Source organism: Argentina silus (assembly GCF_951799395.1).
Source record: "Argentina silus genome assembly, chromosome: X".
Taxonomy (NCBI): domain Eukaryota; kingdom Metazoa; phylum Chordata; class Actinopteri; order Argentiniformes; family Argentinidae; genus Argentina; species Argentina silus.
The window spans coordinates 18,496,906-18,510,277 of NC_139653.1; the positions used below are offsets into that span (position 1 = coordinate 18,496,906).

The 13,372-nt window shown below is 39.8% G+C and overlaps 1 protein-coding gene across 1 annotated transcript in view; it reads left to right on the forward strand.

The window, feature by feature from the left end:
- Positions 1 to 13,372, forward strand: part of LOC310822267 (heparan-alpha-glucosaminide N-acetyltransferase) — a gene marked incomplete at its 5' end in the record, with an annotated part of 37,669 nt that overhangs the window by 11,394 nt on the left and 12,903 nt on the right. The window contains 6 exons of the mRNA XM_083694614.1: positions 1,062 to 1,131; positions 1,275 to 1,338; positions 3,164 to 3,240; positions 10,317 to 10,393; positions 11,042 to 11,072; positions 11,583 to 11,743. Coding sequence (XP_083550740.1) covers positions 1,062 to 1,131; positions 1,275 to 1,338; positions 3,164 to 3,240; positions 10,317 to 10,393; positions 11,042 to 11,072; positions 11,583 to 11,743 — 480 coding nt within the window. The remainder of the gene's footprint in view (positions 1 to 1,061; positions 1,132 to 1,274; positions 1,339 to 3,163; positions 3,241 to 10,316; positions 10,394 to 11,041; positions 11,073 to 11,582; positions 11,744 to 13,372) is intronic.

Sequence of the window (13,372 nt, forward strand, 5' to 3'; positions counted from 1 at the left end):
GATTCTACCGCCTGGATATCACTGCACCTTGTTTGCCGCATACGGTCCTTGGGGTTGGAGCTGAGTAGGGTGGACCGGGTACATTTCCCATCCATGTACTCTATCAGGTTTTCTGTACGGCTTTGGCAATTGGGGCGATGTCCCATAGTGAGATATCAAACCGAGTCGACTGAAAGGTTACGATATGTAACCCCGGTTCTCTGAAGGAGATGAGGGAGACATTTAACCAGATAGCCCCTCTTTTACAGGCTCATGAAGAGGTGGTTCGCCAAATTAAATGGCAGTGCATTGCAGTAGCCTATATAGGCTGGGCAGGGCTGGGGCCAGCCATGCAAAGCACTCCCGACCTGTTCCAGGCGTGATTGAATAGCGTTTCAGCTAATAGGGTATGCAGGGGTGCGTATCCCATAGTGAGATGTGTCCCCCATTCTGAGAATCAGGGTTACATACTGTAACCTAAAGGTTCCATTGAGTCAGAAGGCTAAGTTTGTGCTTTTTAAACTTTTCCAAAAGGCAACAAAGCTATTCTATCTGTGCCCTGACAAATATTACAGCACCAAGACCTAATACCCTGCGGCATATTGTATCACTTATGGCAACCTACTTCTTTCATTCAATATTTGTTTTTTTTTGTCCTGTTACACAGTAGCCAAACAGAATCCCAGAATGACTTTTGGATACCTTAAGACTAAGATTACCTACATTGACTGCTCTGTGATGGAGTTTCATAGTAATATGTCTAGTCTAGTCTAGAGTTTCATAGTAATGTTTGTTTGTCCCTTGAGGCATCCCCTGTGACATTGGTTAGGTGAGAGAGAGCCACAGGGGAGCCTGGAGACAGATGATGCAGAGGAAATTGTTTGATGGTAGTAGTCAGCCCTGGTAGTAGTCAGCTCTCTTATCCCTAGTCAGATCTCATTTTGGTAATGAGGTACAGTATAAGGCTCCTGACATTTACATTCAGACTGAGCTATGATGTATCCTACAGTAGGATGTTGCCTGTTCACTCTTCACAATATTATTCAATTGTAATCTCCTTTGCCTCTGATTGTGTTGTACAGCTCTTCTGGTGGCAGCCCTTCTACTGGCCCTGCTTGCTCTCTTCTGTGGAGTTGCACCCTACCTGTACAGGTACTGTCTATTTTGCATGTACTCATGGCATTAGTTACTTTCTAAATATGTTTTCATTATAAAGCATAACAGACATGCTCAGACAGTAATTACACTAATTAATTAATACATTAGCAATACATAATCCTTGTTTTCTATGACAGGAGGCATTGTACAACAAAGCTAATCAAGCTCATTTGCCGCAAAAGCCCACAATACTCAGTGGACTGTGTAAGTATGCTATTTATGAGAATATATAACAATTTCTATCAAACCAGTGTTTGACTGTATGTATGGGAGATATTTAATTTAGTCTTTATTGTTGTTAAGAACACGTTTGTTGTAAAAGGATTCATCCTCCCATAGGAATCAAAACACAACTTCTAATTCCTACCAAATGCATAGAACTGTAGTCATTGCAGAATTCAGTGAAATTACATTTGAAATGACTTTAAATCCCCAGTCATCAAGCCATTTGTGAGATGTTAATAGAATGATTGATAACAATGTTAGGAGAGTCAGTAGAGTGATAGATCAAGCATTGTATCTATCCTCATGTCTTGGTTAATGACGTGGGCTGCTGTGTATTTTTGGTGAGTATGAATAGCTCCTCTCATCTTCTTGAGGATGAGGCCTCCATCTCCCATATGCTCTCATGATGGCAGTGAGATCCATCATAGGAAATTAGTGCTAGTGTCTTCCTGCTCTGGCCCTTCAAACTGCAGTGTGGAGACCAACATGCCAGGGTAATCTAACTGGGAAGCCAGAGTAATACATACCCAGTCTTCAAAAGACAGGAACATAGAGAGGACACCACTCATCATAGGTAGAGAGAAGGATGTCGAGAGTTGTACACTGAAATGTATGAATCAGACATATTTTGAACTTCAGCTGCTGAAAATGTACATTTTGTTGATGGGGTTTCATAAAGAGATAGTAACATACTGTAGGCACTATGATCGATAAAGCTCAACCTGAATATGATTATGTACCAAACTAAATCAATAAAATAACACTTTGCATTAGGCACTATGTCGTAATAACTATTACAGAGTATTGTATGTAATTTATACCTTCCAACAAGTGTGTATACTGTATACTCTAAGTTCAGACAATTTCATTCCATTATTATTTCTGTTTTCAAAGAAAATATACAAAATGTATGCATTATCTATTAGTTATTACAGTAGTTCTTCCTCTGTTAGCTACTGTATTCTGACATGTGGCCAATGCAAAGTGCGGTCAAAATGTTTAAAGAGGCAGTCAGGGATTGGTACATCAATTTGTTTACTTTTAAATTAATGATATATAGACATTGATTCTTGAAGAATGTTATTTATAAATGCCTCATGATCTTAGTTAAATTGTCTTACCCCATCAGAACCCAAAACATATCTTGTTTTATTCCATTGATTTGATAGATTGCATGAAACTGTGTGTGAACTTTGTAACAAGTATTCAAAGTCCATAAGACTGGTTTCAAGTATGATGTACTATTGTAGCTCAAGTTTTCTCAAGGCTCTGCGGAACACTCTCCCATGAGATAACATTGGGGAGTACAGCTACACTTGTGGACACAGGCATCTAACTTCACACTCTCAGACAAACACACTGTTCTGTTCACTATATTGCACCTTTCCTTCAAGGGTCTTATCACTTGGGGCAAGGTGGTGTTTTCATGGGAGTACATTAGGAGAGCTGCGACTACCATTCTTTGTGTATTCACCTGATACATCTTGGGATTAAACAATTGGAACTTCACTCAGGGTTTTATTTTATTTGGTAAAAGACAAACTTTTATCTTCTAGGAATCTTAGTTTTATCAGATTGTAAACAATGTTATTGTAAACAAATATTGTATAGCTACAAAACATGGTTAAAACTATAAGTCCTTGCATCCATAGCTCTGTCTATGAATTTGACAGTGGTTAAATTTTTCCAGCCTTATCCTCAGCTGGTCTTCACAAAAAGTGGTGAGGTGTCACCGCCTTGTTGTTGTTTGAATTCCAGATTTCCCCTTTCAGGTTTATGACCTAGAATGCTTTTTTTTCAGGATGAAGCACAGAATTGTGGAACAGAAGCTAACACTGACAAACCAAAACGATTGCGCTCATTGGACACTTTCAGAGGGTATGTACATGAACAATACTGTTTATCTGTCTATTGCCACATATGGCTTGTTTACATGCTAATTTATTTCTAGCTAATCATAGGCATGCTGAAGACGAACAGGCCACATTATGTATTGTATAATGAATGATTATAGGGGTTACTGTCTGGTCATATGGTCACTTGAGCCTTTGTTTTCAAGCAGTAGCTTTGGGCATCATTTCTAATATCTCTTGTGTCCATGGTTTAGAACAATGTATTTCTGTTGGACAGGAGTGATGTGATTTAATCTGGGATCCCTGCTCAACCTAATTGTGGCCGCAGGGCAGACACAAAGCACGCCTCTCTGGAAACAGGAAGCTGGTGTGGGTTTGACCTCTCCCTCGCCAAATAATTGATGTAATAATACCATCAACATATCAGCACACATTCAATCAGCCATAGATCTAAAGCAGAAATAGAAAAACACAGGATTTTAGCAGCAGAAAGTTTTTGAAACTTGAACTTGCCTGTCTGTTTTCTTCTGTTTCGTATCCTACTCAATAAAACCCAGTAAGATACATTATATTGGAAACTTATTTGAACTATATTGGAAACTTCATTGCATTATTGAGACACACTGCTGTGTAAATTGCTTGCACTTTGTATTGAAAAGGCCATTCTGCCAATCATAATTTCTCAGCCGTTACTGAATATTTCTTTGCTTTGTGACAGACTATACAGGCCAAATATCATAAAAATACGTTCAGCCGTTTTCATTAAAACAGATTGTGTGAATATGTTGTATTTTTTATAGCAAAAGTTTTGCGGACAGATAACGAAAAAAAAAAAAAATGTGTTTACAACGAGAGGCCACTAGAAAATATGGTAGTAACATAAAGCAGCGCATGTCTAGAAGTTTGAATATGCAGCAGTTTTCATTAAAATCTATCTTTTGCAACTTTGTGTCAATGGTAAAAATGTCTATGCTCATACATGGGATTGGATGGACTGTAAAATCTACTGGAAGCTAATTATGTTTCTATGACAACAAATGCCAGATATCCTTCACAACTCAGAGGTCGGCGCCTCCCAGGATAGAACTATTGGTTACAACGATAGCTAACCAACTAACTCATAAGATAGTTATTATAAGCAAAAATTACAGTGACTGTTGTTGGTTATTATCAATTTTATCTCCATGGCTTCCCACCAAAACCATAACAGGGACCATATCGGCAGTGGGCAGGTGTGAATCCTAAACAACCTGCCCAGTGTTATGCTGTTTTGTTGACCAACAAACTGTACTGTAGCAGGAGTCAAAGCTGAGTGTGCTGGAAAAGTGTCAGTGTATACCATAGAATATAGATTTCTGAGGTTCATTTGGATTTCCTGTATATATCACTTTTTTTACATTTAATAGGATGTACAGTTTGGGTTATAAGTGTATATACTATACTTGAAGTGTATTGATGTTCTCATATTGGTTCCTGTATCAATTTGAAGACTTATAGGCCTACCTTGCAACATAGGCTACTTAATCAAATTGTGACTCAGTGCTTGTTGCCTGCAGCTCAGCTGGGTGAGTTATGATCCATACCCCAATAAGTAACTTTCTACTGAGGACAGAAGCATCAGTCATCTGCCATGATAGCTGGTACATTTCTGAAGCTAAAGCGGTTTCTTCTCTGCTGAAAGGCTTTTCAGTCCATACCTCAGACCCCACTGACATGATATACAGAGAACAGTAGACTCTGGATTTTAATTTAGGGGCACTACTAAAAGCCTGCAGCCAGATTGAAATCACATAGTAACTTATCAGTCGTGGTGTACAAGAGACGCAACAGCAATTACAGCAAAACAAGGAATTGTCAGTTGCAAATGGCAACAAGGGATTGAGTAGGCGTGGTTATTACAGCCCTGTACATATTTTAAAAATATGAATTATAGTTATAATAGTTTTGTGTGCCAATGTTATTTATAGAATTGACTAGGTTGATATTTATTGTGAGGACAGTCTATTCTCCAATCTAAGTGCATTGATGTTTGGCCACTGAAATAAGCACCTTGATATTTCCTCTCAAGTATTAGACATTTGTTATGACTAGATAGGGTTTCCATGTACTTGATGTGACAAGCGGTAATGTAAGTAATTCAATAGTTACTGAGTGTAGGCATCAATTTTCTTGTGAAGAGGAGGCATATTGAACTAAAAGCCTAATTGGAAATACAGTGAAGAGCTCAAAACTTTGGGTTATAGTATGTAACCCCAGTACTCTGAAGGAGATTAGGGAGACTATGGAATATGCACCCCTGTGTACCCTATTCCCTGAAACCCCATTCAATCACGCTTGGAACAGGCCAGGAGCGCTTTACATGGCTGACCCCGCTGCAGCCCAGCCTATAAAGGCTATTGCACCTCTTCACAAGCCTTTAAAAGAGGAGCAATCTGGTGAGATGTCTCCCTCATCTCCTTCAGAGAACCGGGATTACATAACATAACCCAAAGTTCTCTTTCAGTCGACTTGGTTCAACGTCTCACTATGGGACATCCCGATTGCCAAAGCCTGTACAGAAGATGTAAATTACATGGAAATGTACCCGGTTCACCCTACTCAGTTCCAGCGCCAAAGAAGGTACAGTGACATCCAGGCGGTTGAATCTCACAAAAGTGTGAGGGGAAGCTCAATTTGCTGCAGCACAAATCTCAGAAACAGAGGTGCCCTTAAACAAAGCCCAAGATGTAGCAATTCCTCTAGTGGATTGCACCCAGCCTCCCAAAGGGGGCTGCAGGCTTTTAGAACTTTACGCCTCCACTATTTGGAACTATAAACTCTGCTGTTTGGATAGTGCCCTACCCCGCACAAGTCGGCAAACACACACTCAGTTGATCACACCCCCTGAACGCCTCTGAACTGTCCTTGTAAATGCGTAGTGCACACACCAGGCAGAGAGTGTTCAGACGCCTATCCTCCGGAGAAGTAGTGGCAGGGGATGAAGGAAAACAGTTCAGTAGCACGACTAGTGTACATCATAGAAATGACTTCAGGAACGAACATGGCAGGAGGACGTATTGTAACCATGGAGTTGCCAGGGGCAAACAGAGTGCATGACGGATGAACCGAGAGCACATGGAGGTTGCTACTATGCTTGACCGTCTTATAAGACAGAGTCTCAAAGTTGACAGTCACCAAGGCTTGATCGAGTGCGTCGAGAACCAGTGACAAGTCCCAAAACGGGACAGGTGGCCTGGAGATCATGCAGCGCGCTCCCTTCACAAGACAATGGACAAGGGAGTTTGCCCCTATAGTCATTTCACCAGGACCAACATGGCATGCCGGCTGGTGGCCAGGCAGCCTTTAATGGCAGGTCTTGTAAGAAGGGGAGGCTGTGGGAGTGGAGCACTGAAAAGGCTCTTAAACCAACCTTCAAATGCCCTCCACTCGCTGTGGAGGGGGCTCTAGCACCCTGAATCATGGCTGAATCAAGCCCTCTGAGTGTAAGCTGGACCTCTCATGGGCTAACCCATAGATCCATCAACTCGGGATGCGGGTTGAATATTTGGCCCTGTGATTGGAATAGCAATCACATAGATCCTGTGCAATGTGAGGCATCTGCATGAATAAGCTGTATGAAGAAGCAAGTTGTGCTATCTCCGCCCACTGAGGCAATGCAGGGCAATCAGGAGAAAAGGTAGACCGTGTGACCTCACTCTGTTCAGAGTTGGAGAAATTAGGCTGACGGGGGAATGCGTGAAGTAGCACATCTTGTTATTAGTGAACCAGCGTGTCCACGGCCAGAGGAGTGCTGCGATCCTTTATCTCTAAAGAGAAACGGCAATGCGTATTGTCCTGTGATCCTAAAATATTTATATGTGACATCTCCACATGGACAACATCCAGATGGAGTCATCATTCACCATGCTAGGGGGCCTCCATGCAACAGTAAATCCGAACTCCTGAATTGAGTCTGCCTGGTACATGTTTTGCTCTGAGAGACAACAGATTGTCGCTGCTCCAAAGCAGCAGTTAACATGCTACAGCCAGGAGCTGCTTGGAGCGCGTCCCTCCTTGGCAGTTGATGTACGTCACTGAGGACACATTGTCCGCCCTGACCAGGATATGAAGTCCTTGCAGGAACGGATAAAGTGCCTGAGGGCTAGTAACACAGTGCAGAGCTCAAGAACGTGACCATATGTTCATTGAACATCTTTGTGAACTGCCCCCCATCCCTGTAATGGCGCATCTATAAGATTTATATGATGGATATGAATCATAGTGTTTAACCCACCAGATTTCATTTACAGCAATTTTATACAGAAACTCTTGTGTTTTGATTTCATCCACCAGTGTCTAAGTTGTGCTCACAAAACGGAATACTTACAAGAACCTCCTGACATCAAGGGGAGTTAAGGGAGAACAACCATTCTTAAGAAATCTCAGTCCATTTAAATTAGGTTGCTCAGTTTTTGTTTTGTGAATTAGCTAAAAGTTATCAGAATATGTAGCCCTATCCCAGACCAATTTCATAAGTCAGTGTAAGGTTTAAGAATTTGTTATTTAATCTGCCTAAGATGGTACTCTTACACTGTAGTACAGTGTCCGGAGTAATTAATGGGACAGTGAAGCATTTTTTCTTTTGGCTCTATACTCCAAAGGTTTGAATTTGAAATCACACAATTACTATGAGGTTAAAGTATAGATTCTCAGCTTTGATGGTATTTGTGTACATTGGTTTCGCTTTTATACATAGTCCCCCTATTTCAGGGCACTAAAAGTAATGGGACAGATTTATATAATGTCCAAATTAAGCATTCATGTTTAATATTTGGTCGACAATCCTTTGCATGCAATAACTGCCTGAAGTCTGCGACCCATTGATCCCACCATATGGGGTCCATATAGGTATATTTTCTCATGATGCTCTGCCAGGCCTGTACTGCAGTCATCTTCAGTTGTTGTTTGTTTTGAGTACTTTTTGCCTAAAATCTTAAATTAAATGCATGTTCAATTGGATTTAAATCTGAAGATTGACTTGGCCAGTCAAGACCTTTCCACTTTTTGTCCCTGAAAAAACTCCCTAGCTGCTATGGCAGTTTATTTGGGGTCTTTGGGGTCTTACTGTATAATGAAGCGCCATCCAAAGAATTTGGAGGCATTCGCTTGCACTAGAGCAGACAAGATGTTTCTGAGAATACATTCTGCTGTTGCCGTCAGCAGTTCCCTAATCAATTAAGTTAGCCAGTTCTAGAGGCAGCTATACATGTCCAAACCGTAACACCCCCTCCACCATGTTTCACAGATGTGGTATGCTGTAAATCTTGGGCAGATTCTTTTTTCTCCCTCATGATCATATTCATCTTATCTGTCCACAATACATTTTTCCTGATCTCTGCAGGCTTTTTGGGTACTTTTAGCAAACTGTAACCTGACCATCCTTTTTGAGGATAACTAGTGGTTTGAACCTTGCAGTGAAGTCTAGTGTGAAGCAGTAGTTCGGCTGGTGACGTATTCTGCGGATTGTAGTCCATCATGCCTACATCCTGGAGAATGTTCCTGATCTGTGGGACAGTTGTTTTGGCGTTTTTTTCATCCACTGTTGAAGTATTCCTATGCCTACCAGCCCGTTTGCGATTGCTGAGTTCACCAGTGCTTTTTTTAAATGATGTTCCAAACTGTTGATTTTGGCAAGCCTAAGATTTTGGCTATGTTTCAGTTTTTTTCTGGTTATTCAGCCTAATAATGTCTTCCTTGACTTTCATTGACACCTATTTGGTTCTCATGTTGACAGACACCAGTAGCAGACTCCAAAGGCAAATGCAGGGTCTAGCATCAATACTAGATATTGACAGCTCTCTTATGCCTGCACAAATGATGCAACGGCACACCTGTCAAGCCTATTGTCTCATTACTTATGGTGTAAATAAATGGTGAAAACAATATGTACACAAATACCCTCCAGAAAAAAGCTAAACAATTACTAACCTCATAGTAATTGTTTGATTTAAAATCCACAATTTTGGAGTATATAAATAAAAAATGCTTCACTGTCCCATTACTTACACAGGGCACTGTAGGTTACAGATCAGACACAAACAGGTTTTAATTAAAAACATTGGCAATAAATAGCTATTTTGCAGTAATTCACACAGGGTCTCATCTGGAAAATGATTTAACCTTTGTATTTGTCACTATGGTGACTAATTACTGTATTCTTTGCAATATGAGTGAGGCTGCGTCACACGTATGTGTGTGTGTGTGTGTGTGTGTGTGTGTGTGTGTGTGTGTGTGTGTGTGTGTGTGTATGTGTGTGTGTGTACACGCACACACACACCATGGTTCACTCAGCTTTAATAGCCCTTTTGAGATGATAGTGCCCGATTATAATCTTGTATCAGCGGGTTAGTGCTTAAAGGAGCAGTAATGGCTTGGTGTACCTTTTAATTGAATCTGAACAGAGAAACAAGGGTGAGGTAGATACTGTGCACCTTATCAGACCACCTTTTCTAGGGGGTTGTCTTAATCACTTTAGGGTCCTTAAAGACTGCCTAATGTTTGACTCTTAGATTGAAAAAACAAAATGTACATTTTATTAACTGATGAAAGGAGTGAAGGGCTTTTGGTATTCCACAGCAAATTTGTGCAGTGTAATGCAACTACATTTTCTGACGTGATAGAAACACATTTCTCGTACTAGATCTCCCATAGTAGCTGATTCAATTTGGTACTCCATCATATATGCTGTGTTTCAACGTTCTTTCTTGCGCTATGTTATAAAGTGTATCATAAATTATAGCCAAAGTCTTGAGTCAGCAGTCCTGCCTGAGGAGCTCTAAAGGACAAGTGTTCATTTCCTGAGTGATTCATAATGCTAAGATTGCATTAGCTTGTATTGCTTTTTGAAGTGACAGAATACTGTACGTATATGCCCCACTCTCTTTGTCAGTAAAAATGGAGTGGTTACAAAAACGTTATACACATATTCCAAATTTCTGATAAAAGTTTATTATCAGTATCTAACAAGAACAGTATCATCAATTTGTTACTTTTATTTTTTATAATATATCTTGAAAATGAACAATTTAGAGGTTAGTTTATTTGTTTCATTATGTTTCATAGGCTTTCCCTGACAGTCATGGTTTTTGTGAACTATGGAGGTGGAGGATACTGGTTCTTTCTACATGCACCATGGAATGGTTAAGTACAAGACTCTGACATATTTACAATACAGACTATCGACTACCACACAGCCTTTATAATAAGTGCAAAGGTTGAGTTCAGAACCAAACATGTAGGCCATGACAGAGCTCTTCTAATTTCTTTGCTTATCCTCTCATCATTAACCATGGTAAATTAAATCTCAGACTAACCAGGGAGTGTTTGGTGTTAACTTATCTCAACGACATCAAGGGCCCAACCCATGGATCAACAATACTAACAAAAAAGGGTGCCGGGAGGATAAGGGGGGGTTGCATGTTCAATTTTAATGGGGACTATTACAAAATGAATCTCCAACAGTATTTAAAGATGAGCTCAATTTAGCCATTATAATAGCCTCTTCATCACATCAGCAGATGTGTATTGATTCAAGAGGAAAGTTGATGGATTTTGATATTACTACAAGGCTCCTACTGTCATGGAATTTTGGACATTTATAAATCATTCAGTCTAAAAATCGAACTTTATTAAAGAAAAACTGTATTTTGAGGGCATTGAATTAATTATTATTAATCACACGCCCAGTCTGTTTTGGATGGTTTGTTTACAATGAGAGCATGAACCAAATCAGGTCAGTCTGTATTGTTCTATGTGACCTGTACTGTAAGTATGTCTCTGTGTTACAGGTCTTTATGTTGGAGACCTTGTGATGCCTTGGTGGGTTTGCAATATTAGTTTTTAATTAATTACACTGACTTAATTCTTCTCTCACATTCTGCAGTTCATTAAGTGATATCTGATAAGCACAACATGATAACGGACACAAATAATATAATGCTGTTTCACTGCCTTGTTTTAAACACATGTGACAACTCATTGGCAGTGTGTGGTCTAGGGCTCCATTGCTTAGACATGAATTGTGAATATTTGAGCCCCATATAGTGTGTTTGCACACAGAAGGGCTATTATGCAGTGTCTAATGATGTGGTAAAATTCTGAGCATGTTCCAAGGCAATATTTCTAGATTTCTTATATGGACAGTAACCTGAGCAGTGGACAGTATCTAGATGTTAAGTAGATTGTTAAGTAGAGTTAGTATACATTGTTGTGCAGTAATTTGTGTGAGCAACACAAATAAGTGGTGTGTGTGAGAATTTGGTGTGATTCCAGAAGATGTCATGTCATTGTCTGAAAGTTCTGTAATGTTTCCTTGTGTGTTTCTTCTAGGTTTGTGTTCATCATTGGGACATCTGTGGTGTTGGCTTTCACCTCCATGCAAAGAAAGGGGATTAGCTGTGTGCAGCTCCTACGCAAGCTAACATGGAGAACTGTGGTCCTCATTCTGATCGGCTTTTGTTTCCTTAACTACTCCCCAAGGGATGGTCTGTGTAGGTACACAACTTTTTAGAAGCACATCCTTGAGTGATGTTCCAGGGAGAAACTGAAATGGTTGTAGATACTTAAAAAGTACCAATGTGTCTGTCCGTGAAATTAGTTGATCCTACTGTATGTTACCAGTTGGATATACTATATCTCCATCTTAGTACGGTTATTCTAATGCTGAGTCAATGGTTTTTCAACCCCAAAGTATAAAAACTGAGGGAGCAATGTACTGTAAGCATAAGTAATTATAAGTTATAAGTAATTGTAAATGTAAAGTACAGGGCAAGTCATTCCCAACTTCAACAGCATCATCCTGTTTTCATGACTTTAACGTGATGAGTGTGGAAGACATTATTATTTAGATACCATTACATATCTTCATTATCTATGTTGCAATGTTTCAGAAAGCAGGTCTTTACAAAAGCAACCATTACAATTATCCAATCATTTAGCCTCAGACAAATAGCAAGAGGAGGGATGGATTGTAATGAAGTCTGGGGGCTGGGGCTGCCAGGGATGTGACAGGGTTAAATGAGGGAAGCTGTCAGGAACACATGGAGTTATTACTGTCCACCGCGGGCCAGAACGGGCGCCCTACACGTCTGCCCCTGTGCTAATGGACTTTCCTGGGTGGATGTCTCTCTAACCGGGTTAACAAAAATATTGTTATTCTTTGCAGTCGCAAAATCCAGCATCAGGGGACATATAACAGAGGCGGATTGAGCAAAAACAACCCCTGCTGTAATGGAACATTTCAACAGATAGTGTTACACAGTATCAGCTGTACAGTACTGTAGATGCTGTAAAACCTTTCATAATGGGATGATGACTTTTGCCATAAACTGCTACAATGTTGTTTCACCCCTCTCTCCAAGGACATCCTTGGCACCTTTTACACCATGTTTTATCTAATAAGGTAATGGGGATGCATTGGTCTGTTCAATATGTTGACCTTCTTTTGTGTCACAGATCACACAAAGAGGTGTTAACCTCTGACATGTGCTTGATCCATCTGAAATGGGTTGCTTTGGTTTTTGAAAGCAACCCTGGGCATTTCAGCTGTCATGAGGCAGTTGCAGCTAATTACGTAACTCATTGCAGGGATATGTTTTTAAATATTTTCCTATAAATCAGCTCTGATTCACATCCTTTAACACATAATTTACTGTGGATAAATTCTCAATTTTGATCACTTGATTTTGTAGTAAATCAATTTCACTATATCTTTGAAAGCACATGCACTACTGGAAATCCTCTCTTTAACTTGTTTAAAATTGATATTGAGCTTCAAAAGTAACAATTATGGTGGTTTCAAAAATAGAATAGACTACTACCCTAACAGACTCACTATATAGTTGTCTATTGATCAAAGCTACAGTATGTGCCAAATGAAAATTAGCTAAAATATGTTTTGATTATCTTCAAAGTAACGTATTAGAGGCATGCATATCGAACATGATAATAATTAATGTAATTAATGTTGTAAGGGATAGTGGAGATAGTAAACTATCTCAGAGAGGTGTGACCTGCGGACATAACAAACGTGTTATTAGTCACTGAAAGTACTTCCTCTTTTCCTGTGGAAATAGAAATTTCCGCTTCTTATTTGATTTGTCCGGATCAATGATTGGGAT